Source organism: Mesocricetus auratus, unplaced genomic scaffold (genome assembly GCF_017639785.1).
Source record: "Mesocricetus auratus isolate SY011 unplaced genomic scaffold, BCM_Maur_2.0 Super-Scaffold_100003, whole genome shotgun sequence".
Classification (NCBI taxonomy): domain Eukaryota; kingdom Metazoa; phylum Chordata; class Mammalia; order Rodentia; family Cricetidae; genus Mesocricetus; species Mesocricetus auratus.
The window spans coordinates 119678215-119702375 of NW_024429188.1; the positions used below are offsets into that span (position 1 = coordinate 119678215).

A 24161-nucleotide genomic window follows, 5' to 3' on the forward strand; every position below is an offset into this window, starting at 1 on the left:
GTTATTTATGAAGATGAGCCTCAGATGGTAAAAATGTCTCCATCAGGTGACTGGTAGCAAGTCTGCTGGGCATTTTCTTATTTAATGATCAATATGGAGGGCCCCAGGTTACCACAGGCAGAGCCACCCCTGGAGAGGTGGTCCTGAGTTGTATAAGAAATCAGGCTGATCAAGCTACAAGGAGCAACTCATTAAGCAATATTCCTCCATGGTTTCTGCTTTAGTTCTTGCATCTAGGTTCCTGCCCTTCTTGGATTTCTGCCCTGACTTCCATCAGTGATGGATTGTTATCTGGAAATATAAGTTGAAACAAACTCTGCCACCCCAAGTTGCTTTTGATCATGGTGTTTTATCACAGTAATAGAAACCTTAACTAAGACACCCTCTCTCCCCAAAAAGCTAGGAACAAGCTTAGCATATGGCCCAGTTATATTGGGCACACATCCAAAATGACTACATCATACTAGAGGGATACTTGTATATCCATGTTCATTGCTATTTAATTAACAATATCCAGGAAATGGAAAGAGCCCAGATGTCCATCAGCTGAAAAACGGATAATGAAAATGTGGTACATTCACACAATGAGATGCTATTCTCCTGTAAAGAAAAATGAAATTATCAAATTTACAGGTAAATGGAGACAGCTGGAAATATTCATTCCCACCCAGGTAACCTAGACCCAGAAAGACAAGTTTCTCAAGTTCTCTCACATATGTAAATGTAACTCTGAATCTTTAGATACATGTTTTTAAATTGTAGTATCCATATATATCAGAAAACTAGGCAAGGGCCAGCAAGGGAAGGCAGATTTCAAGGGAAGTAGGATAGACACTCAGTGATATGAAAAGAGAACAGGACTAATTGAATAAGAAGGGTTAAGTGAGGGAAGGACCAAGTATAGAAGGGAATATGGGGAGTGATCACTAAGACTAAAGGTATCTGAAAAGGCCATATGGAAACTTGTTACTATAGAAGCTTTCTAAAATATACATGTATACATATATAAGAGTTCAAATGGAGTTCCCCCTGCAACAGGGAGACAATGCCCCTACTAAACACCACAGGCTAATAAATATAAAGCCTAGTGCCAGGAATGGGTTACCTCTTTTGGGGGTATTGGCCCCATAGACCTCTAACATTATAGGCTATTGCCAATGTTATTGGCAATTATTCTACATAACTTGATGGTAAGACTCTATTACTGAAGTATCTTGAGTCATAAAACATAGGAAAATCAAGTTGACACTGACCTGGCTAATAAATATAGAGGTGGGGAAAGAAAAAGCAGCTTTACTCCCACTGACACTATTTCATAGTGCTGTAAGATTATATGCATGCTACTGGGGGAGACAAGTTACCAACAGTCTTATGCAGCAGCTATGAACCCTGTGAGTTGTGACAGTGGCTGGCATGGATGGCAAGGTACTCCCAATCACTTTATGTTTGTGTTTTAAGCCTACCTCATAGGATAGAAATCATACCTGTTACGAAGCCAAACCCCATGGCTGCCAAAGTCAATGGGAAGAACCAAATACTAGTGCTTTCCTAAATGGACACAGAAATAAACTGCCCCTCCTCCAATTTCTTACCATTATACCCATAAAATAGGGCATCTTTCATTCCTCTTCTGAGAAGCTTCTTTTTGCAATAGACTCACAACTAGTAAATGTACAGAAAGTAAGAGACAATGAAGTGCTCAGCTCTAACTGAGATATCTGTATCACATCCCCTCTCCAGTTCCAGGGGATCCTATGCCTTCTTTTGACCTCTGCAGGTTTTGCACACACATGCTGCACAGACATATATGCAGGCAAAACACCCATATACATAAATCTCTTAAAATATATAAATTTTAAAAAGAGGGGCAAGAAGAGCCGTTATAATACAAATGTACATTATTAATGTGGCTGGAATGCTTTAAAAATGTGTAAGATACGTTTGGGGCACTGAAACAGCATTGGAATGAGCACTGGAATTAACATACTCTCACTGCCTACACAAATACGCGCAATCTGAAATAAATAAAGCTGAAATAAACCCATCCCTAAGGCAGGAATATCTAGCATTCCTCTGCGCGAGTGTGGGGCGGCAGCTGAGGTTGGTGAAGCAGCTGCTCCGGGGCAGGAAAGCAGTCTCATTGTGACAGGCCCGCCCCTCTTTCGCTGCCGCGGGACTGGAAATATCTGCTCCACCTGCCGGAAGCCAGTTGCGATGACTAATGCCTAGTCCTTCGTCCCGCGGTCTGCAGCTGTGTCCTCGCGATACTAGTTCCCTCGAAATGGCCGCGACCAGTCAAGGTAAAAGCTGGAGCACGCGCGCGCGTGGAGGTACAAGGGTGGAACCACCTTCCTGATTTTGGATGGGGATGGCTCAGGGCGTGCTGCATTATTCATACCCTAGGAAGCCTCAGTAGCACCCAGACAGGGCGACTCGGAGATTTTTTCTGGTGGGTGCCCTGGGGCCTGGCCAAGGTCATACTTAGGCTGGTAGCAGAGCTGTCCTGGGATGTTATCTCAGCTCCTCCAGCCCTACTAGCACCGCCCCTACCGAGGAGATTCAGTTCCTGTTCTCAAGCGATTTGGCTACTAGACACAAGAGTGTTTGTCTCTTAGGACTTGACTCTGGAATGCCTGACAATTCTCATTTTCGTTGATCCTTTCCTAATTGTATTACTGATGGTGTGTGTGTGTGTGTGTGTGTGTTGTTATTGTATAGGATGGTACTTTTATTCAGCCTACTCAAAAGAAAACTCCAATGGAGCACTTCATTTAAGTTATGCTTCTTACTCTAATTTGGTTAACGTTTAGTCAGTTCATCAAATTTAGGTCGTAACCAGCACATGCGTTGCAATTGCTCAAGAGAGTACTTAGGAATTTCTGAGAAGTCTTGAGGCTTACATGAATTGTAGTGCTTATAGTACTTATAATTTTCCGGGGCCCATAGACAAGGCTTGTAAATTTTGTTTAGAAGTATTTAATGAGTGACTGATGAAATTGTGTGGGCTAGAGAGCACTCTGATTTTTATCCACCCCACCCCACCCATCATCATCATCAACAGAGAATTTTATGTAGACCAGTGTAGCCTCAAACTCAGCAATCCCCTGCCTCAACCTCAGTGTTGGCATTACAGGTACATGGCACTACACCCAATTTAATCTCACTTTTGACTGGACCCATCTGTTGAGTGAATGGGGTTGGTAAAATTACATAAAAATAATCTTTTGTTTTCACCGATATTTTCTTCAACATAACAGTGATATTTTACTGTTATATTACATAATTGTTTTATTGTGAATGGTGTAAGGTAGACCATTTCTTTTTTTAAAAAGCCATGAATATCTACTGCTTCTAACACAACTGAGAAGACTTGCTTTCTACTGTAGAATTACCTTGGTGTGCCTTGTTAGTAAAATGATATAATATTATGAATAAATAGATTTCTAGACTTTGTCTTAAACTAATATTTTTGTGTATACTTTGGTCAATGTAACATCTTATTAAATAATGTAGCTTTATAAATCTTTAAATTAAATGACTACATTTTGCTGTAGTTTTCTAAGTATTAAATGCCCTTAAACTGTCTCCGTAAGATTATTGTGGCTATGTATCATATAGAAGATTGTATTTTCCCACATGAACTGTTTTAAGTGGAAATTTGATATTCTGTATCCTTCTTCCTGAATCTGGGTGGGAACAACTATAGCCCAATTTGATGGTAGTAAAACTGTATGGCTTCTGAGGCCTGGACTTAAAATGATGACACAGTTTTTTTCCAGGTCCTTCATCTTTCCTCCACTTGAGAGGAACCTAACTGTTATGGTATTAAGGAAGGCCCCTGCCCAACTACAATGGTATAAAAAAAGCCCTCTGTAGCCTCTGAGAGAAGTAGTCTATACATGTGACTGTAGACTTCTCAGATTATTCCAGATCCTGCCCTATAAGTTTTCTAGCTAAAGTCTCAGATATCACAGAGTAATAGAGAAGGCTTAATGGTATGACTGAATTCCACATGCAAAGAACTGGAGATTATAGAGTTTCATTCGGGTTGTTTACAGGAATATGGCTGAGAGTTTATTTACCAGCGCATATGCACCTTATCATTGGCTATACCACTGAAGAAAATGTCTCCTCCTTCCCCAGTAACCATTAACTGCATATCTTAACTCTCTTATAGGAAACTTTGATGGAAAATTTGAGGCACTGGATCTTGCAGAATTGACTAAAAAACAACCATGGTGGCGTAAGCTGTTTGGGCAGGAATCTGGGCCATCAGCTGAAAAGTATAGTGTAGCAACCCAGTTGTTAATTGGAGGTGTTACTGGATGGTAAGTGATGTTAAAGATTTTCAGTTCTTTTGTGCCTGATTTAGTAATTAATTAAAACATACTGACTTCACTGAAATTGGTCAGCACATGTAGTGAACCATCAAATTAAAGTACTACTTGATATTTATGAAAGGCCCAAAGGATACTCCGATCCCCAAAATTCCAAAAGGCAGTTCAAATATCCAGAAATGAACTCAGCCTGAACTATAGAAGGATTTCTCGTAGCTAGATAAAGGCCAGCGTTCCTCAAGAACTCATGAAGTATGTTTGTCTTCTGCCAAAATTCCCTTACCACTAGCAAAAGAGACATATGGCTCTCCAATTAACACATCTCAGTGACACCTATCAGCATATCAAGGTCCATGCTAGCCTCCAGGCTTCCTAAGTCCTTTAATCAGAAGTATGTGTTGTATTTTTCAAAGCCCCCATCCCAGTCTCACGGCCTTTCCTTATCCCCAGCTACTTACCCTTCTTATAATCTGGCTATTCTAACTATTCTCTGCTCTTGCTGTTCTTATGATGCTCTCTCTATTTTCTATCCCCTGTTATTCTCCTCTCTCCAGATAGCCTTATCATGTCCAGTCTACTGGCCATGTTTAATCCATGTTTAGTCTATTTTAGACTCTTCCAGATACTTCTGTCTGTTCTTTCTCTCGTATCTACAATACACACTGTACCCTTAACTATACCATGGAATGGTCATGTCTGGTGCCAAAACCCTTGCTACAAGTCAAGTACTTGTTACATACAAGTCAGGCACTAATTTTAGTTTATATATAGATATCTCATTTCCTTCTTAAAATGACTCTGAACTTGGTACTTTTAATATCTAGGCTTTTTGTAGAAACTGAGGCTCAGAATGTTCTTCTAGAATCTAGATTCTAGATCAAGGCAACACACCAAGTGGTGGATTAAGAAGCTATCCATTTGCTGGGCGTTGGTGGCACACACCTTTAATCCCAGGACTTGGGAGGCAGAGGCAAGCGGATCTCTGTGAGTTCGAGACCAGCCTGGTCTACAGAGTGAGTTCCAGGACAGTCCAAAACAATATAGAGAAACCCTGTCTCGAAAAACCAAAAAAAAAAGAAGCTATCCACTTATTAGCTGTGTCAAATATTAATGTGGAAGTTTTCATTTGTTGATATGTTTATCTTGCTAGTAGCCAGTTTAGTGAGTAGATAACCATCACTCTCATAAACTCCATTTGAAAAATCTTATTCTAATACAAATACGTAGAACAGCTATCTATAGGGAACAGTTGGAGACTACACTCCCATTTAACAACTGCTGAAGCTAAAACTTATAGCTAGTATCTCCTAGAACTCTAAAAGTTGTTGGAAGTTGTCTCTTTGTTTTTTTCATAATTTTAATAATTTATTGTAGTTAATCTAGTTTTAAACCTTGAGTAAACGCAATCACTATCAATTGTTTTGATTCTTGCATTTTTTGTTTTTGTATTCTTATTATCATTTGTGTTTAGAATTCCATTATATGAATATACCACAGTATATTTTTGCCCAGTATATATATGATATTGATATTTTTCAATTTTTGAATAATACAAACAATCTGAATTTTTTATGACAGAGTTTCTCTGTATAGTCCTTGCTGTCCTAGAACTATCTCTGTAGACTACACTGGCCATGAACTCAGAGATCCACCTACTGAGTGCTGTAATTAACGTAGCAATATAAAATTCTTATGCAAATTTCCTATTGTGCATGGGTACATATTTCTTTGGTGTCTGTACCTAGAAGTTTCTAGGTCATTGGGTGTATATATCTTCATCTTGATGAGGTAATATCGGGATGCTGCTCAAAAGTTGACAAGGACCAAGTGTTTCTTTGTGCTACATCCTTGACATTTGCTGCTGCCATACTAGTAACTTCTTGCCAGCCTTTACAAATAGTGTTTTTCTCATTGTGATCTTGGTTAGCATTTTCCTAAAGAGGGGTAAAAACTGAAAAGTTTTACCACTTAGATTTGTCTTTTATTAATTTCGGTGTTTTTCCCCTATAAAGTTCTCATTTTTTGTAGTATTGAGTTTTAAGAGGATTTTTTGTGTGTTTTGGTTTTGTTTTGTTTTGCAATGGGGTCTGTGGCTTAGCATGGTTCAGAACTTGTGATTCTCTTTCCTCTGTCTCCCAAGTGGGGTTGTATGCCACCACACTTGTAGTATTCTCAGCCATAGTATTTATTGGCAGTTAAATATAAATGAAAGCAGATATTTATACAAAAAGTTTCACACAAATATTCCTAGTTTTATTTGTAACACCTTAAAGTAGAAACAATCCAAACATACACAAAAAGGAAATGGAACAGGGCATGCTTTAATCCTATGTCTTTATACTTGTATTAAAATCACTTTACCATCTGTGCATTAAATTGATTTTTCTTTTGGCCAGCAAAATAACTTAGTGGGTAAAGGCACTTACCATCAAGCCTGAGGACCCAATTTCAGTCTCAGGACCTACATGGTAGAAGGAAAGATCTGACCTTTACAGGTTGTCCTCTGACTTCCACATGTATGCCATGGCAAGCTACACATGTGCACATATGTGTACACATGTGCACATAATATGCATCCCCCCAAAATAAAATACTTTAAAAATAAAAATAATTCATTTAAAAATTGATCTGTCTTGGTACCAGTCTGATATTATGCTGATGACTATCACTTTATTTTCATTTTTTTTAGCTTTGTAGGTTACATATACTCTATTGATATGTGATAAATATATCACAATAAATGATCAACATAGATTCTTTTTTTGGTGACGATTCCTTTTTTTCTTTTTCTATTTTTTATTTAACATTTTACACATATTACTCTCAGTTCCCTCTCCCCCTCTTCCTCCCACAGGCCCCCAATCTTCCCAACCCCCCACCCCACTCTATCTCTCCTCCTTTCCCCAGGGAGGGTAAGGCCTTCCATGAGGGATTTTCAGAGTCTGTTATACAATCCAGGGCAGGGCCTAGGTCCTACCCCATGTGTCCAGGCTGAGAAAGCATCCCTCCATGTGGAATCGGCTCCCAGATTCCATTTTTATGCCAGGAATAAATACTGATCTATTCCCCAAGGTCCCATAGATTGCCGAGGCCTCTTCTCTGACACCCAGGTTGCGAGGGGGGATTGTCTGAATCAGACCGATGCCGGCCTCTCAGGAATCAGTCTGGGGTCCATGTGTTCCCACATGTTTAGGTCAGCTGCCTCTGTGGGTTTCGCCAGCCTAGTCTTGATTCCTTTGCTCATCACTCCTCTTTGCAGCTGGGTTCCAGGAGTTCAGTTCAGTTTTTAGCTGTGGGTGTCAGCCTCTGCTTCTGTCAGCCACTGGATGAGGATTCTAGGATGGCATATAAGGTAGTTATGAATCTCATTATCAGGGGAGGTCATTTAAGGTAGCCTTAATGCCAGTTGGTGTCATTTTTGTAGTGCCAGATCTCTCCTACAACTTATAATGGTTCCCTCTATTATGATATCTCTCATCCTTCTCTCTATTACCCTGGCTCAATCTTCCTGCTCTCCCATGTCCTCCTCTCCCTTCCTCTTCTCCCTGTCTCTTTCTCCCATCTCCCTCCCCCCACTCCCAATACAATTAGGAGGTCTCGTCCTACAACCCTTCTCCGGGTTACCATGCATATCTCTCTTAGCTGGCAATCCCCTGGTACATGTCTAAAATCCATATATGAGTGAGTACATACCATGTTTGTCTTTTTGTGACTGGGTTACCTCACTCAGGATGGTTTCTTCTAGTGCCATTCATTTGCCTGCAAATTTCAAGATTCAATTTTTTTTTCTGCTGAGTAGTACTCCATTGTGTAAATGTACCACATTTTCTCTATTCACTCTTCAGTTAAGGGGCATCTATGTTGCTTCCAGGTTCTGGCTATTACAAATAATGCTGCTATGAACATAGTAGAACAGACATCCTTGTTGTGTGAATGGACATCTTTTGGATGTATACCTAAGAGTGGAATTGCTGGGTCTTGTAGACTGATTCCAATTTTCCTGAGGAATCTCCATACTGATCTCCAAAGTGGCTGCACAAGTTCCATTCCCACTAGCAATGGATGAGTGTTCCCCTCTTTCCATAGCCTCTCCAGCATAAACTGTCATTAGTGTTTTTTATTTTAGCCATTCTGATGGGAGTGAGATGGTATCTCAGACTTGTTTTGATTTGCATTTCCATGATGGCTAAGGATGTTGAGCACTTTCTTAAGTGTCTCTCGGCTATTTTAGACTCCTCTATTGAGAATTCTCTATTTAGCTCTGTACCACACTTTTTAATTGGATCCTTTGTTGTTTTGGAGACTTGCTTCTTGAGGTCTTTGTAAATTTTGGAGATCAGCCCTCTGTCAGATGTGAGGTTAGTGAATATCTTTTCCCATTCTGTGGGCTGTCGTTTTGTCTTGTTGACTGTATCCTTTGCCTTGCAGAAGCTTCTCAGTTTCAGGAGGTCCCATTTATTAATTGTCGATCTCAGTGTCTGTGCTACTGGTGTTATGTTCAGGAAGTGGTCACCTGTACCAATTGGTTCAAGGGTACTTTCCAATTTCTCTTCTAAGAGGTTCAGTGGCTGGATTGATTTTGAGTTTTTTGATCCATTTGGCCTTAAGTTTTGTGCATGGTGATAGACATGGATCTATCTGCTGTCTTTTACATGCCAGCATCCAGTTCACTCCAGCACCATTTGTTGAAGACGCTTTGTTTTTTCCATTGTATAGTTTTAGCTTCTTTGTCAAAGATCGGGTGTTCAAAGGTGTTGATATCAGGGTCTTTGATTCAATTCCATTTGTCTACCTTTCTGTTTTTGTGCCAATACCAAGATGTTTTCAGGATTATAGCTCCATAATAGAGCTTGAAGTCAGGGGTTGTTCCTTTATTGTACAGGGTTGTTTTGGATATCCTGGCTCTTTTGCTTTTCCACATACAGTTGAGGATTGTCCTTTTGAGGTCTGTGAAAAACTGTGCTGGTGTTTTGATAGGGATTGCATTGAATCTGTAGATTGCTTTTGGTAAGATTGCCATTTTTACTATGTTGATCCTACCTATCCAAGAGCATGGGGGATCTTTCCATTTTTTGGTATCTTCTTTAATTTATATCTTTAAAGACTCAAAGTGTTTGTTATACAGGTCTTTCACCTGTTTTTTAGAGTTACCTCAAGATATTTTATGGTGTTTGTGGCTATTTTAAAGGGTCATGTTTTTCTGATTTCTTTCTCATCCCCTTTATTGTCTATATATAGTAGGGCTACTGATTATTTTCCTCAATATATGTTTTTATTTAAATTAGAAACATAAATGTTTCACATGTCAATCCCAGATCCCTCTCCCACACTTCCTCCCTTGTTCCTCCATCAGCACTCCTCCAGCCCCCCCACCCAATCCCCATATCATTCCCCAGGGAGGGTGAGGCCCTCCTTGGGGGGATCTCCAGAGTCTGTCATTTCATCCAGGGCAGGCCTAGGCCCTTCCCCATGTGGGGCTACTGATTTTTTTTAGTTAATTTTGTATCCTGCCACTTTGATGAAGGTGTTTGTCAGCTGTAGGAGTTCCCTGGTAGAAATCATTGGTTCACTTACGTAGACTATCATATCATCTGCAAATAGTGAAAGTTTGACCTCTTCCTTTCCAATTTGTATCCCTTTGATCTCCTTTTGTTGTCTTATTGCTCTAGCAAGAACTTCAAGTACAATATTGAAGAGATATGGAGAGAATGGGCATCCTTGTCTTGTTTCTGATTTTAGAGGAATCACCTTGAGTTTCTATTTAGTTTGATGTTGGCTGTCAGTTTGCTGTATATTGTTTTATTTTGTTCCTGTTATCCCTGATCTCTCCAAGACCTTTATCATGAAGGGGTGTTGGATTTTTTTCACAGGCTTTTTCAGTGTCTAGTTAGATGATCATGTGTTTTTTCTTTTTCAGATTTTTTATATTGTGGATTATATTGATGGATTTTGTATGTTGAACCATCCCTGCATCCCTGGGATGAAGACTACTTGATCATGGTGTATGACTTTTCTGATGTGTTCTTGGATTTGATTTGCCAGTATTTTGTTGAATATTTTTGTATCAGTGTTCATGAAGGAGATTGGTCTGTAATTCCCTATCTTGGTTGTGTCTTTGTGTAGTTTGGGTACTAAGGTAATTGTAGCCTGGTAAAAAGAGTTTGGCAGTGATCCTTCTGCTTCTATTGTGTGGAACAATTTGAAGAGTATTGGTATTAACTCTTCCACTGAAGCCATGTGGCCCTGGACTTTTTTGGTTGGAAGACTTTTTATGGTTGCTTCTATTTCTTTAGGGCTTATAGATCTGTTTAATTCGTTCATCTGTTCTTGATTTAATTTTGGTAAGTGATATATATCCAGAAAATCATCCATTTCCTTTAAATTTTCCAATTTAGTGGAGTACAGGTTTTCAAAGTATGACCTGATGAGTCTTTGGATTTCCCCAGTGTCTGTTGTTATGTCCCCCTTTTCATTTCTGATTTTGTTAATTAGCATGTTCTCTGTCTTTTGGTTAGGTTGCATAAAGGTTTGTCTATCTTGTTGATTTTTTCAAAGAACCAACTCTTTGTTTCATTGATTCTTTGTATTGTTTTCTTTGTTTCTACTTTATTTCAGCTCTCAATTTGATTTTTCCTGGCGCCTACTTTTCCTGGGTGAGTTTGCTTCTTTTCTTTTCTAGAGCTTTCAGGTGTTCTGTTAATTCTCTAGTGTGGTAATTCTCCAGTTTCTTCATGTGGGCACTTAGTGCTATGAATTTTAGAACTGCTTTCAAAGTATCCCAAAGGCTTTGGTATGTTGTGCCTTCATTTTCATTGAGTTCTAGGAAGTCTTTGATTTCTTTATTTCTTCCTTTACCTAGGGGTGATACAATTGAGCATTGTTTAATTTCCATGAGTTTGTGAAGTTTCTACAATTTTTGTTGATGTTGAATTCTAATTTTAATCCATGGTGGTCTGACAAGATACAGGGTTTATTCCAGTTTTTTTCTGTCTGTTGAGGTTTCCTTTATTGCCAAGTATGTGGTCAATTTTAGAGAAGGTTCCATGTGGTGCTGAGAAGAAGGTATATTCTTTTTTGTTTGGGTGGAATGTTCTATAGATGTCTGTTAAACCCAATTGGATCATAACTTCTGTTAGTTCCAATTTTTCTTTGTTAAGTTTCTGTCTGTTGGACCTGTCCAGTAGTGAGAGTGGGGTGTTGAAGTCTCCGACTATAAGTGTGTGGGGTTTAATGTATGATTTGAGTTCTAGTAATGTTTCTCTTATGAACAGGGTTGCCTTTATATTTGGGGCATATATGTTCAGAATTGAGACTTCTTCCTGGTGGATTTTTCCTATGATGAATATGAAATGACCTTATTCATCTCTTTTGATTAATTTTAGTTTGAAGTCTATTTTGTTAGGTATTAGGATAGCTACAACCCTTAACTTTGAGGTAATGTCTGTCTTTGAAATTGAGGTATGTTTCTTGTATGCAGCAGAAGGGTGGATTCTGTCTTTGTATCCATTCTGTTAGCCTGTGTCTTTTTATAGGTGAGTTAAGACTATTGATATTCAGGTATATTAATGACCATTGATTGTTGATTCTTGTTTGCTTTGGATCTGTTTTTGGTGGTGGTTTTGTGTGAGAGTTTTTCCCCTATTTCTGACTTCTGGTAAAGTAAGATTATCTATTTCCCACGTTATTTTGAGTGTAGTTAACTTCCTTAGGTTGGAATTTTCCTTCTAGAACTTTCTGTAGGGCTAGACTTGTGAATACGTATTGCATAAATCTGGTTTTGTCATGGAATATCTTGTTTTTTCTATCTAAAGTGATTGAGAGTTTTGCTGGGAATAGTAGTCTGGGCTGGAATCTGTTGTCTCTTAGTTTTTGTAGAACATCTATCCAGAACCTTCTGGCTTTCATAGTTCCCAAAGAGAAGTCGGGTGTAATTCTGATAGGTTTGTCTTTATATGTTACTTGGCCTTTTTCCTTTGCTGCTTTTAATATCCTTGCTTTATTTTGTATGTTTGGTGTTTTGATTATTATGTGGCGAGGGGACTTTTTTTTTCTTTTTTTGGTCCAGTCTTTTTGGTGTTCAGTAAGCTTCTTGTACTTTCATAGGCATCTCCATCTTCAGGTTGGGAAAGTTTTTTTTCTGTGATTTTGTTGAATATGTTTTCTGCACCATTGAGTTGGGCTTCTTTGCCTTCATATATACCCATTATTCTTAGATTTGGTCTTTTTACAGTGTCCCATATTTCCTGGATATTTTGTGTTGAGGATTTGTTGGATTTAAGACTTTCTTTTGTCAATGAATCTATTTCCTCTAGTTTATCTTCAATTAATGAGATTCTGTCTTCCATCTCTTGTATTGTGTTAGTTATGCTTGCATCTATAGTTCCTGATTGTTTATCCAGCTTTTTTATTTCTAGCATTACCACAGTTTGTGTTTGTTTTTATTGTCTCCATTTTCAGGTTTTGGATTGTTTGATTTATTTTCTTCATCTGTTTGATTGTTTTTTCTTAGCTTTCTTTTAGAGATTTGTTGATTTCTTGCATTCTTTGGTTTGTGTTTTTTTCCATTTCTTTAAGGGATTTTCTCATATCCTATTTGAGGACCTCTATCACTTTCAGCAGGTTGTTTTGAAGGTCATTCTTTTCTGTTTCATCTGTGTTTGTATGCAGGTCTTGCTGGTTTAGAGTTTCTAGACTCTGGTGGCGTCATACTGGTTCTTCTGTTGTTGGCTGTGTTTCTGTATTGCCGTCTTCCCATCCCTTCTTTCAGTGGGACTCGTGGGGTCTCTTCCTCTCTTGGTGGGTTTGGATCTAAGGATCCTTTCCAGTGTGTTCAAACAGGTCCAATACTCCGATGGGTGTCACGATGGGTGCAGGTGTGTCTGAGGCACTCTCAAGCACAGGACAGAGACCAGAAGGGACTGAAGACTCAAGCTCAGGAAGGGCACTGGAAGGGACTGAAGACTCAAGCACGGGGCAGGGGCCTGAGGGGCTGGAGACTGAAGCACAGAACAGGGGCTGGCTGGAGGGGACTGAAGACTGAGGTATGGCCAGACTCAGGGTGGTCCTTCCAGGCAGGGCGGGTCCACCCTAGGGGCAGAGCATGCCCAGGGAGATGGAAGCAGGCGGATGTCCGGAGTTGGGACTTAGAGCAGAGCCCTCACTCACCTCAAGCACAGGGCAGGGACCGGAGGGCACTGAAGCCAACATAGATTCCTAGATACCTATAAATATTTCATATTTTGATACTATTGTAACTTAAATTCTTCAATCTCTTATTTATTACTTGCATGCAGAAATACAATTTCCTAAAGTTATTTATTGGGTTGCCAAGTTTGGGAGTCCTTAAGACATTCTTGTGTTTGATAATCCTCCGGGATGGCAGTTCTCAACCTGTGGTTCGTGACCCCTTTGGGAGCAGGATGCCACTTTTTAATTTTAATTTTTAATTTTTTTTGTTTTTTTCGAGACAGGGTTTCTGTTTAGTGTGTTGAAGCTTGTTTTGGAACTTGCTCTGTAGACCAGGCTGGTTATTTTTTTATTAATTACATTTTTAAATTTATTTTACATGCTGACCACAGTTTCCCCCTACCTCCCTTACTCCCATCCTCTACACCCCTCTACTGTCTCTGGTAGAATGCCCTTTGTATAGGAGTTGTCTAAGACCATTGAAAAACATAGATATTTACGTTATGATTCATAACAGTAGCAAAATTACAGGTATGAAATAGCAAATGAATATAATTTTATGGTTGGGTCAGCACAACATGAGGAACTGTATTAAAGAATCACAGCATCAGGAATGTTGAGAACCACTGTCTGGGAAGATTCAGAGAACCTCATAACAAAATCAGATTAAAAAAAGGGCAGCATCCAGTAGAAACACTTGCATGGATTTACCACTTGTCTTTTATGGAGTCTTTTGTTTAAAGTAGGTTTCTTGTACATAGAATATAGATAGATTTTATTCTTTTAAAGCACCCAGTTTTATATGGGTTCTGTGGATTTGAACTTAAGTCCTTATGTGTGTACAGCAATTGCTTTACTCACTAAACTGTCTTCTCAGCCTGAATCTTTTAAAAATCCAGTTTGAAATGTCTTCCTTTTGAATAGTATTTAGACTATTTGAATATAATTTTTGAGGCAGGGTCTCTCTACATAGCCCTGGCTGTCTGGAACTTTCTATGTAGACCATGTTGGCCTCAAACTCACAGAAAGCCACCTGCCTCTGCCTTCTTACTGCTGGGATCAAAGATTTGTCCCGCTATGCCCAGCTTGCATACATATTTTTAATTGACAAGCTACATATAGTGCCACATGCTTGCATTCTTAGTATATGTGAGCGATGTAATAAAGAAACCACTGAAATAGCTGCTTCGTGGTTGTGGGTGGGGGAGATTTTTATTGTGGATAAGAGAGAAAGAACACCTAGAGCTATCTGAAAAAGTCTAGAGCCAAGAGAAAAAGAAGCAGATAAGACATGGCCATATTAACAAGAGAAGGAAGAATATCAGGGAATAGCAAGAAAGAATAGTGGAGGTGGCAGGGAGAGAACATATAACAGTGGAAATAGTGAGAACAGGTGGGAAATCCTGGCCTATATAGAAAACAAAGGGGTGTCAGGCAGAAGGGAAACCTGTTAACTGATACAACCTGGTGGTTTAGGTTAGAAGGGGAGTTGAGATGGGCCAGGATGCTAGTGTGGACTTTGAAATGTATAATGTATATGTAGGAACAGGGACTGTAGGAGCCTGAAGGCTAGCATGGCCTTCCTTTTCTGAAGATGGTAGAAAGGAGCTAGAGCATCTTAGGGTAAGTAGAATATGAACATTGTCAGAAGTTCAGATTTGTGTGCATCTGACAGCCTGCCACTTTGTTTGATATGGGTTTGGTTTCACAGGTGCACTGGTTTCATATTCCAGAAAGTTGGGAAATTGGCTGCAACAGCTGTAGGAGGTGGATTCTTTATACTTCAGGTTTGTCTACTAAGTTTCCTAGATGTTTGGAAATTCCCCTTGCCCATTAAAATATTGTAAGAAATTGTAGCCTTGGCTATAATGCCCTAAAATAGTATATGCATTTGTTTTTGTGTACTATTTTGAATGCTACTAACCATTTGAGTGAGATCTTAATCATCAGTCTCGTTTTATTTCAAATTTATAAGGGTGAGAGCCAGTATGTGGGTGCTGAGAACTAAACCTGGATCCTCAGCAGCCAGTGCTCTTAATCACTGAACCATCTCTGCAACTCAAATGTTTTTCTTTTTCTCATTGATTTCTATAAGAATTTCACTGATTATGAGTGATAATGTTTTACTTATGATATATACATATTTTCTCCAGTTTATTTGAGTAACTAATTCAAGGAAATATTCTAGATAGGAAGATGGAGAGTTTCAGTTTTAGATATGATATATGATATCAAAAATTTTATAGGAAACAAAAAACAATATTGATGGAGGATTGATTGATGGGCTGTAGTCATTCTCTTTATTAGTTGGATAGCCCTAATTTATCAGAAACAACATACTTGAATCAATTTTATTTTATCTACAATTCTTTGAAAATTTGTTTTTTTTTTAATTTAAAGTTTTTATATTTTGAGAAATTGAACTTACTACTTTGATTTTTATTTTACCATCTTATTTTTAATCTTACTTAAAAGCTGGTAAAGAAGTGTTCAGCATATACATTAAGATTGCCAGCAATTGAAGACAGTTGTTTATTTCCATTACCAAGCATGAAACCTTGAATATAGTATGAACATTTTGCTTGAAGATCATCAAAAAAAAGAACAAATAGCAATGTTTCCAAAAATAGAAAGAATTTTGATTACCTATTTCATGATTTATCTTGACAAAAAAGAAATACCAAAGACCATATTTCTCATTTCTTTTTATCACTGTTAACATTGTAGCTGGCAAACCATACAGGGTACATCAAAGTTGACTGGCAACGAGTAGAAAAAGACATGAAAAAAGCCAAAGAGCAGTTGAAGATTCGTAAGAATAACCAAATACCAACTGAGGTCAAGAGCAAAGCTGAGGAGGTAAGACTTGCCTTGTTCAGATATAGTATATGAAAAGCACATGCTGTTTTTATACTGTCTCAGCAGTATAAAAAGCTTTATGATTAAAAAGAACTTGGGAGCAGTGAGACAAAAACTGTATTCTGTCTGTCAATCTTATAATATCATTACTGTAGAAACAATTTGCAGGGGACAGTCTTAAATTCCTGTCTCAACTTTTTGAGTGCTAGGATAACAAACATGTGTGATGGGGGTGTTCCTTCTGTATATATGTTACTCTTACTGGTTGATGAATAAAACACTGTTCAACCAATGAGGCAGGAAGATAGGCGGGATTAGGAGATGAGAATTCTGGGAAATGTAAGCAGACTGAGTCACCGTGAGGGACCAGGAAGATAGGACGTGCTAGGCGTTCTCTGCTAAGATAAGGTCATGTAGAAGTACTTAGATTAATAGAAATGGGTTAATAATTAAGACAGAGCTAGCCAATAAGAAGCCCTAGTTATCGGCCAATAGATATGTAATAATATAACCTCTGTGTGTTTATTTGGGGCTCAAGGGCTGTGGGACCAACTGGGACAGAAAACCTTTCATTATATATGTGCTACCTCACTCAGCTCATAAAGACATTTTTGTTTGTTTTTCGAGACAGGGTTTCTCTGTATTGTTTTGGAGAATGTCCTGGAACTTGCTCTGTAGACCAGACTAGCCTCTAACTCCACCTGCCTCTGCCTCCTGAGTGCTGGGATTAAGGGCGTGCACCACCAACACCCAGCTCTCATTTTTTATTAAAAAATAATTTATATTTTTATGTGTGTGGGTGTTTTGCTTACATGTATATCTGTACACCATGTTCATACCTGGTGCTTGTAGGTGTTTCTGGAGTTTCTTTCTCACTAGGTTCCACAACCAAGAAACATATACAGAAGTGTAGAGTGTAGTCTTCCTCGCCAGCTTGGTTCCAGAGCCGCATCAGTCCCAAATGAACATACAGGAGGCTATATTAATTTTTTTTTGGTTTTTACGAGACAGGGTTTCTCTGTATTGTTTTGGAGGCTATCGGTCCAGCCTGGCCTCGAACTCACAGAGATCCGCCTGCCTCTGCCTCCGAGTGCTGGGATTAAAGGCGTGCGCCACCACCGCCTGGCCGAGGCTATATTAATTATGAAGCTGTTGGCCATTTGCTTGCTTTCTTACTGGCTAGCTCTGCCTTAAGTATTTACCCCCATAATTGTTAATCTAAGTATTTCTCTTACCAGAGAAAAGGGTCCGGACCTCTTACTCCTATGGCAGCTACATCGTCTCTTTCCCAGAATCCTCTTTGACTCCTAGTCCCACCTATCTTGCTTCCCTATTGACCAACAGTGCTTTATTCAACAACCAATAAGAGACTGATTTACAGAATTACATCTCCCATCACAGAAGGACATCCCCTATCATGTAGGGGTGAGAAGAGGGCATCAGGTCCCCTGGAACTGGAATTACAGATGATTTTGAGCTGCCATGTGGGTGTTGGGCATTGAACCCAGGTCCTCTGGAAGAACAGCCAGTGTTCTTAACTACTGAACTGTCTCTCCAGTCTTTTGTAAATCTTAGTAATCAAAATATTTGGTGGAGAATACAAAGTAAATGAAGATACTAGTTATGTTAACTAGTTCTGTTTTGACATTTTTTTGAGACAAGGTTTCTCTGTGTAACAGCCCTGACTGTTCTGGAACTCAAACTCATTTTGTAGATGAAGCTGGACTTGAACTCACAGAGATCGGCTTATCTCTGCCTTCCAAGTTCTGGGATTAAAGGGCATGCACCACCACAGCCTGACATGTTAACTAATTTTTACAGGAACAGTGGTACCATAGTGGGTGGGGTGTACTGCCATTGTGAACATTTTGCGTTATGTTTTATCTCTATGTCTGATTATCTTTGAAATATCCAAAATGTATTTGTTCTGCACATAACTAATAAAAATGCTTAGATAATGGGTTGGTAAACTTTTTCTGAAGATAGCCAGATGATAAATATTTTCAGCTTTTGAGTTACGATCTTTCACAGCAGTCACACTTTCTCATATAGAGTGAAATTAACTATAGACGATATGTGGCCTCCACCCATATAAATGTGCACTCATAAATACATATTTCATCAGGTACACAAATAAAAAATGTAAGTGAATTTTTTTTTGTTTCCCTCTGATAGTACTTTGTTTAAAGAAATGTGGAATTTCTGGAGAGTTAGACTGCAGTGGAAGTGATGCAGAGAGACATAATGTCCTAGCTTCATTTTTGTTTCTGGGATGAAATATTCTTACCAAAAGCAATTTAAGGGAGGAAAGGGTTTATTCATCTTACAGTTCCAGGTTCAGGTCATTACTGAGATGAAGTCAAGGTAGGAACTTGGGCAGCTAATCACATTAATCCTAAATGGAGAACAGAACGAAACAAATGAATCTTTGCTGCCTGCTTGTTATCCTACACAGCATTACCTCTGACTAAGGAACTTAATTCGCAGCCAAAGACCATGTGACAAGAACCACAAAGAATGTTGTTTGTTGGTTGGCAGACAGGCTTATGCTCATCTAGCTTTCTTGTACAGTTCATGATCACCTGCCTAGGGAACGGTGCTGTCCACAGTGTGGTGGACCCTCCTACATAAACTAGCAATCAAGACAGTCCCCTACACACATGCCAAAATCAATATGATCTAGGCCAGTGATTCTCAACGTTCCTAATGGCAGCACCCTTTAATACAATTCTCATATTGTGGTGACTCCTAACCATAAAATTATTTTTGTTGCTGCTTCATAACTAATTTTGCTACCGTTACAAGCCTTAATGTAAATGTTTTCCGATGGTCTTGAGCGATTCATGACCCACGGGTTGAGAAACACTGATCTAGGCAACTTTTCAATTGATATTCTCTTCTCAGATAATTCTAGGTTGTGTTAAGTTGATAGTTAAAGCTAACCAGGCCTCTAGATACTCTGGTAGTGAAGAGACACTGTGGACTTTGCATAATGGTGCAAGAAGAATGGACAGAGTGATTCAATGTTGCAAATGACTTACTCAGTTGGAAAATGAAGACACTGTACTTAAGTTCATGAAATGATTTGGCCAGGCCTAGGGATGTTGCTTAGTTGGTAAAGTGACTGCCATGCAAGTCTAAAGATCACCAGCACTCATGTAAATGCCAGGTGAGTATGGTGGCTTGCCTTGAGTCCCAGGGCAATTGCAAAAATTACCAGAGCAAGATGTCTAGCCAGACTAGCTCAGATGGTAATGTCTAGGTAAGGCAAGAGGGCCTGCCTCAATATATAAGGTGGGAGTGAGCTAGGAAGATGCCTATCAATCTTGGCTCTCCACATGTATGTGCACATGTGCATACATATGCATGTACAAAAATACACATATGTACACAAACACACACACATACACCACATATTGCAAAAACAAAAAGAAATGATTGGACCAGGATGTAGGATATATTATTTCACATTTACTTGGTAAGGGAAGTGATCAGGAGAGATAATAATTTGATAAGAGAGCCATGTAGGATGCCATGTATGTGCTAAACCTCAGATGAATAGAAACTTTTGCAGGAAGGTATAGGAGAGATGGGAGCTTTGGAAAATAAGAAAATGAGACTTTACCTATAGTCCCCAGTAATGGAAATGATTAAAATCATTAGCAAAATTACTCATTGTATCAAAATTTTATGTTTTTCAGGTTGTGTCATTTGTAAAGAAGAATGTTCTTGTGACTGGAGGATTTTTTGGAGGCTTTTTACTTGGCATGGCATCCTAAAAAATACAACTTCACTTCATTCTTTTTTTTCTTGCCAGCAGCTTCAACACTAAAACATGAGACAGTTGACACTCCTCTTCCTCCTCTTCTGTGCCTTCCTCCCTGTTGTGGCAAATCTGAATGGCTTCCATAGGCCTTCTATGAGCTTGATATGTTAGAAAAGACAATAGATGTTAACTCTCCCAGTATAATCCTCACTACTTTGTCAATGAATAGCTTAGTAAGAATGTTCCTTTTCCCTTATGTAAGATCCTTTTTCAAACTTCATTTGGAAAGCAGCATGTAGTTACCTTAGTGTGTGTTATATAGAAAGGAACCGAATACATTTGCCTTTAAGCGTGAAAGATTTTGGTTTCTTGGCGTGTACTTTCTTTTTTTAGTTGATTTTAGATTATAGAAAGAGAGCTCATTCTCTCCGAAGAGTGGATAGGGGTTGGGATGGGGGATTGCTGGGGGGGGGAGTGGGAGGATGGGAGGGAGAGGGTACTGGGATTGGTATGTAAAATAAGATTGTTATTAATTTAAATAAAATTAATTTAAAAGAGGGGCATTTATACTTGTTACAATTATCCTGTCAAAATGACAGTGTAAGTACTATAACAAAAAAGACTGAAATGAACTTCTGCTAAAGAAATATGAAGTAATGTAGGTATTGTATTTGGTAGGTGGGACTTTGTGGAAACCATCTTGCTCTGGTAATTTTTGCAATTGCCCTGGGACTCAAGGCAAGCCACCATACTCACCTGGCATTTACATGAGTGCTGGTGATCTTTAGACTTGCATGGCAGTCACTTTACCAACTAAGCAACATCCCTAGGCCTGGCCAAATCATTTCATGAACTTAAGTACAGTGTCTTCATTTTCCAACTGAGCAAGTCATTTGCAACATTGAATCACTCTGTCCATTCTTCTTGCACCATTATGCAAAGTCCACAGTGTCTCTTCACTACCAGAGTATCTAGAGGCCTGGTTAGCTTTAACTATCAACTTAACACAACCTAGAATTATCTGAGAAGAGAATATCAATTGAAAAGTTGCCTAGAAATTCATTGTTGGATGGTCAGATGAGTCATTTGTAGGTATTAAGATCCAGTACAGAAATATTTTCCACCATTACCACATACTGTGGTGTTATATTATTCATGATTTAATAAACATTGTCTGAAGTATCAGAAAGCAAAGCCACCACACAAGTTATCTGTGGAAGGTAGGCAGTGGTGGCACACACTTTTAATCCCAGGACTCAGGAGACAGGTAGATGGATCTCTCTGAGTTCAAGGCTACCCTGATCTACACAAGAATGAAGAGTGTCAGAGCTCACACCTTTGATCCCAGCACTTGGGATCACATGCCTTTAATCCCAGCCCTAGGGATGTGGATACAGGAGTGATGTGGCTGGTCAGAGAAAGGAATATAAGGAGGAGGAGACAGGAATTGAGAGCTTTTGCCTCTGAGGATTTGTGGAGACAGGATTGCCATTTCAGCTGTGTAGAGTTAAGATATACTAGCTTGGCTGCTTTGCTTCTCTGATCTTCAGCTTGAAGCTTGAACCCCAATATCTGTCTCTGGGTCTTTTATTATTTGTACTACAATTGGCACCCAACATTAAAGTACGAATTCATGAAAAAGCTGCTTTGAGACTACCAGCCCATGCCCAAGCCTGACTCCTGCCTGAGTCCCTGCCCTACCGGCTAGGTTTTCTTCTCAAATCTTTGAGCAAGTGTGGGAGTTTTTTGTTGTAGCTTTTCTAAAGTCTTCAGCTGTCACCCAATCTTAGGAGGCTTAGGCTTTCCTTACATCCCCTCTCCTTGGGCTGACACTCCTAGCTCACAGTCACAAGCTAGTTCTCAGATTGTGATGTGCTATACCTCACAGTTCAGTGACACTGTTGGCAGACTTGGTAAGTTAATTGGGAACTCTTAAAGGAATGAATTAGTTAAAAGAGAAGAGTTTTTCCTACATTAAAAATGGGAAACATAATTACAAAAGAGAGAGTTAGGTCTCTGATTATACAATGCATGATTTAAAAATGGAACAATTAAAAGAAGGGATGATCAACTTAATCAAGATTGGCATACTGTTAATTATCATTTTGATAGTCTTTGTCGGTTTGATAATTCTTGGTTTATCTCTGAAAAAAGTTGGTTGATATTAGTGCTAAGATGCAGGCAGGCCTTAGAAAAACTTATTAAAGATTATAGAGATATTCAAACACAGACTGAGGAATTACATGGAGAAACAAGTTCAGCATTGCATTTTCAGGTTAAAAAGGAACACTTTAACCAACTTTCATATATCCAGTAACCTTACAGGAAGTGCCAAATGAAAGAGGTTCCATAAGAGCTACTTGGAAGCCTGCGACAATATTAGACCTAGGGAAATTCAAGGAAGCTGTAGTCTCATATGGCATGCATTCATCATTTGTGAAGCAGGTGAAAAACACGAAGTCAGTTTGTAATAGAGTGATTCCTATAGCCTAGATAGATTTGAGTAAAGCTTTCCTAGAGCCTGGACCACAATTACAATGGACTTCCTGGTTCAGAGACAAGGCTAAGAATATTGAACAAAAGGCTAAAGCAAGATGGATGACTATTTCTCAAGATCAAATTCTTGGAGAAGATTATACTACTTTAGAAAGGCAATGTTTATATGGTGATCACCTCTTGGGTTTATGCTGTGCAGCAGCTTTGAATGCTTGGTAAAGAACTGGAGAAGCAGGAAAGAAAATTGAATCATTTACAAAAGTTATACAGGGCCCAAAGGAATCATCCATGGATTTCTTACAAAGACTGTCATCAACAGTAAACAGAATGATATCAGACACAGAAGCTAGAAAAATAATAATTGAAACTATGGCTTCTGAAAATGCTAATGCCCAATGCAAAAGGATAATTAGGCCTTTAAAAGCAAGGACAGCACCTTTGGAGGATTGGATCAGAGATACAATTAATATAGAAGCTCATGACCATGATGATGATATATGGATATGAGAGGTGACTTCAAGAGGTTTAAAGAAAAAGCAAAATGTCAAATTTTTTAATTGTGGCAAACAGCGTCACTTGAAAAGGGATTGTAAATAGGGTGTTTACAGAAACAATTCTTTAATAAATACAATCCAGTCATAGTGCCCCTCACTTCTGGATTATGCAGAAGGCATGGCAAAGACAGGCATTGGACTAAGAAATGTACCTCAACAAGAGATTATCAAGGCAATTCTTTGCCACTGGTAAACATCTTGAGGGGCCTCTTGCAATCCCCTATGCAAAACCCTATGCCAACTTCATTTCAGTGATTTCCTGCCACTGTGGAGGAGACTCTTCCCATAGCAATTAAAGAACGTAATGCCTATTGTAAGAAAACCTACTGCTCTAGATGATAGAAGAGCTATCGAAAACAGAACAAATTTTCAGATTTCTTATAATGATACCATAGTCTTACAAAGGCATCTTTTTTTTGAGATAGGTCACACATAGCTGAGGATGACCTTGAACTCCTGATCCTCCTGAGTTCACCTGAGTGCTGGGTATATAGGTTTGTATCATTACCTCTGGTTTATGCAGTGCTGGGGGTCAAACCCAGGGCCTTGTACACATTACCAAATACTCTACCAATTGAGCTATATCCCCAGCCCCAAAAGGCATTTTTATTTTGGGGGGTGGTGACGGACAACAGTAGTACTAGCACCTATTTGAGGAAAGCAAATGGATATAAAATATCTCCCAGCTATCAACAGGTTTCTTTCAGCAGTTGTGTTTTGATATAATCTGGATCTACTATAATAGGTTTTGGTTAAGGAAATAAAGAATAGATAAACCACCTTAAACTTTAATTCTGTTGCTGCCTGCCTGTTGTGTAACAGTTTCTTCTGAGATCGAAACATTCTACCCTGCAGGGAAGCTCCTTAAGCAGGAAGGTAAATAGCTCAAAATAGCTTTAGGAAGTTCCTGAAATTGACCAGATTCACTAGGCTCCTCCCTCTCAGAGTAAGCAATAAAACTTA

The 24161-nt window shown here is 39.0% G+C and overlaps 1 protein-coding gene across 2 annotated transcripts; it reads left to right on the forward strand.

Annotated features, from left to right (window-relative positions):
- The first annotated feature begins 2146 nt into the window (after nt 1–2146).
- Nucleotides 2147–20505, forward strand: Fundc2 (FUN14 domain containing 2). Of its 2 annotated transcripts, none has more exons than XM_005087520.4 (5): nt 2147–2300; nt 4178–4328; nt 15235–15310; nt 16251–16382; nt 20084–20505. In XM_005087520.4, the coding sequence occupies exons 1-5, from the start codon at nt 2222–2224 to the stop codon at nt 20159–20161; spliced, it is 516 nt and encodes a 171-aa protein (XP_005087577.2). In that variant the 5' UTR covers nt 2147–2221; the 3' UTR covers nt 20162–20505. The 2 variants fall into 2 exon arrangements, with proteins under 2 accessions (XP_005087577.2, XP_012981735.2); XM_013126281.3 differs by having other exon boundaries at nt 2227–2330.
- Nucleotides 20506–24161: the final 3656 nt, after the last annotated feature.

Coding starts and splice junctions, on each gene's coding strand:
- Fundc2 (XM_005087520.4), top strand. CDS start 2,222: ATGCCTAGTCCTTCGTCCCGCGGTCTGCAGCTGTGTCCTCGCGATACT. Junction 2,301..4,177: donor AATGGCCGCGACCAGTCAAG/GTAAAAGCTGGA, acceptor ACTCTCTTATAG/GAAACTTTGATGGAAAATTT. Junction 15,311..16,250: donor GTGGATTCTTTATACTTCAG/GTTTGTCTACTA, acceptor TTAACATTGTAG/CTGGCAAACCATACAGGGTA.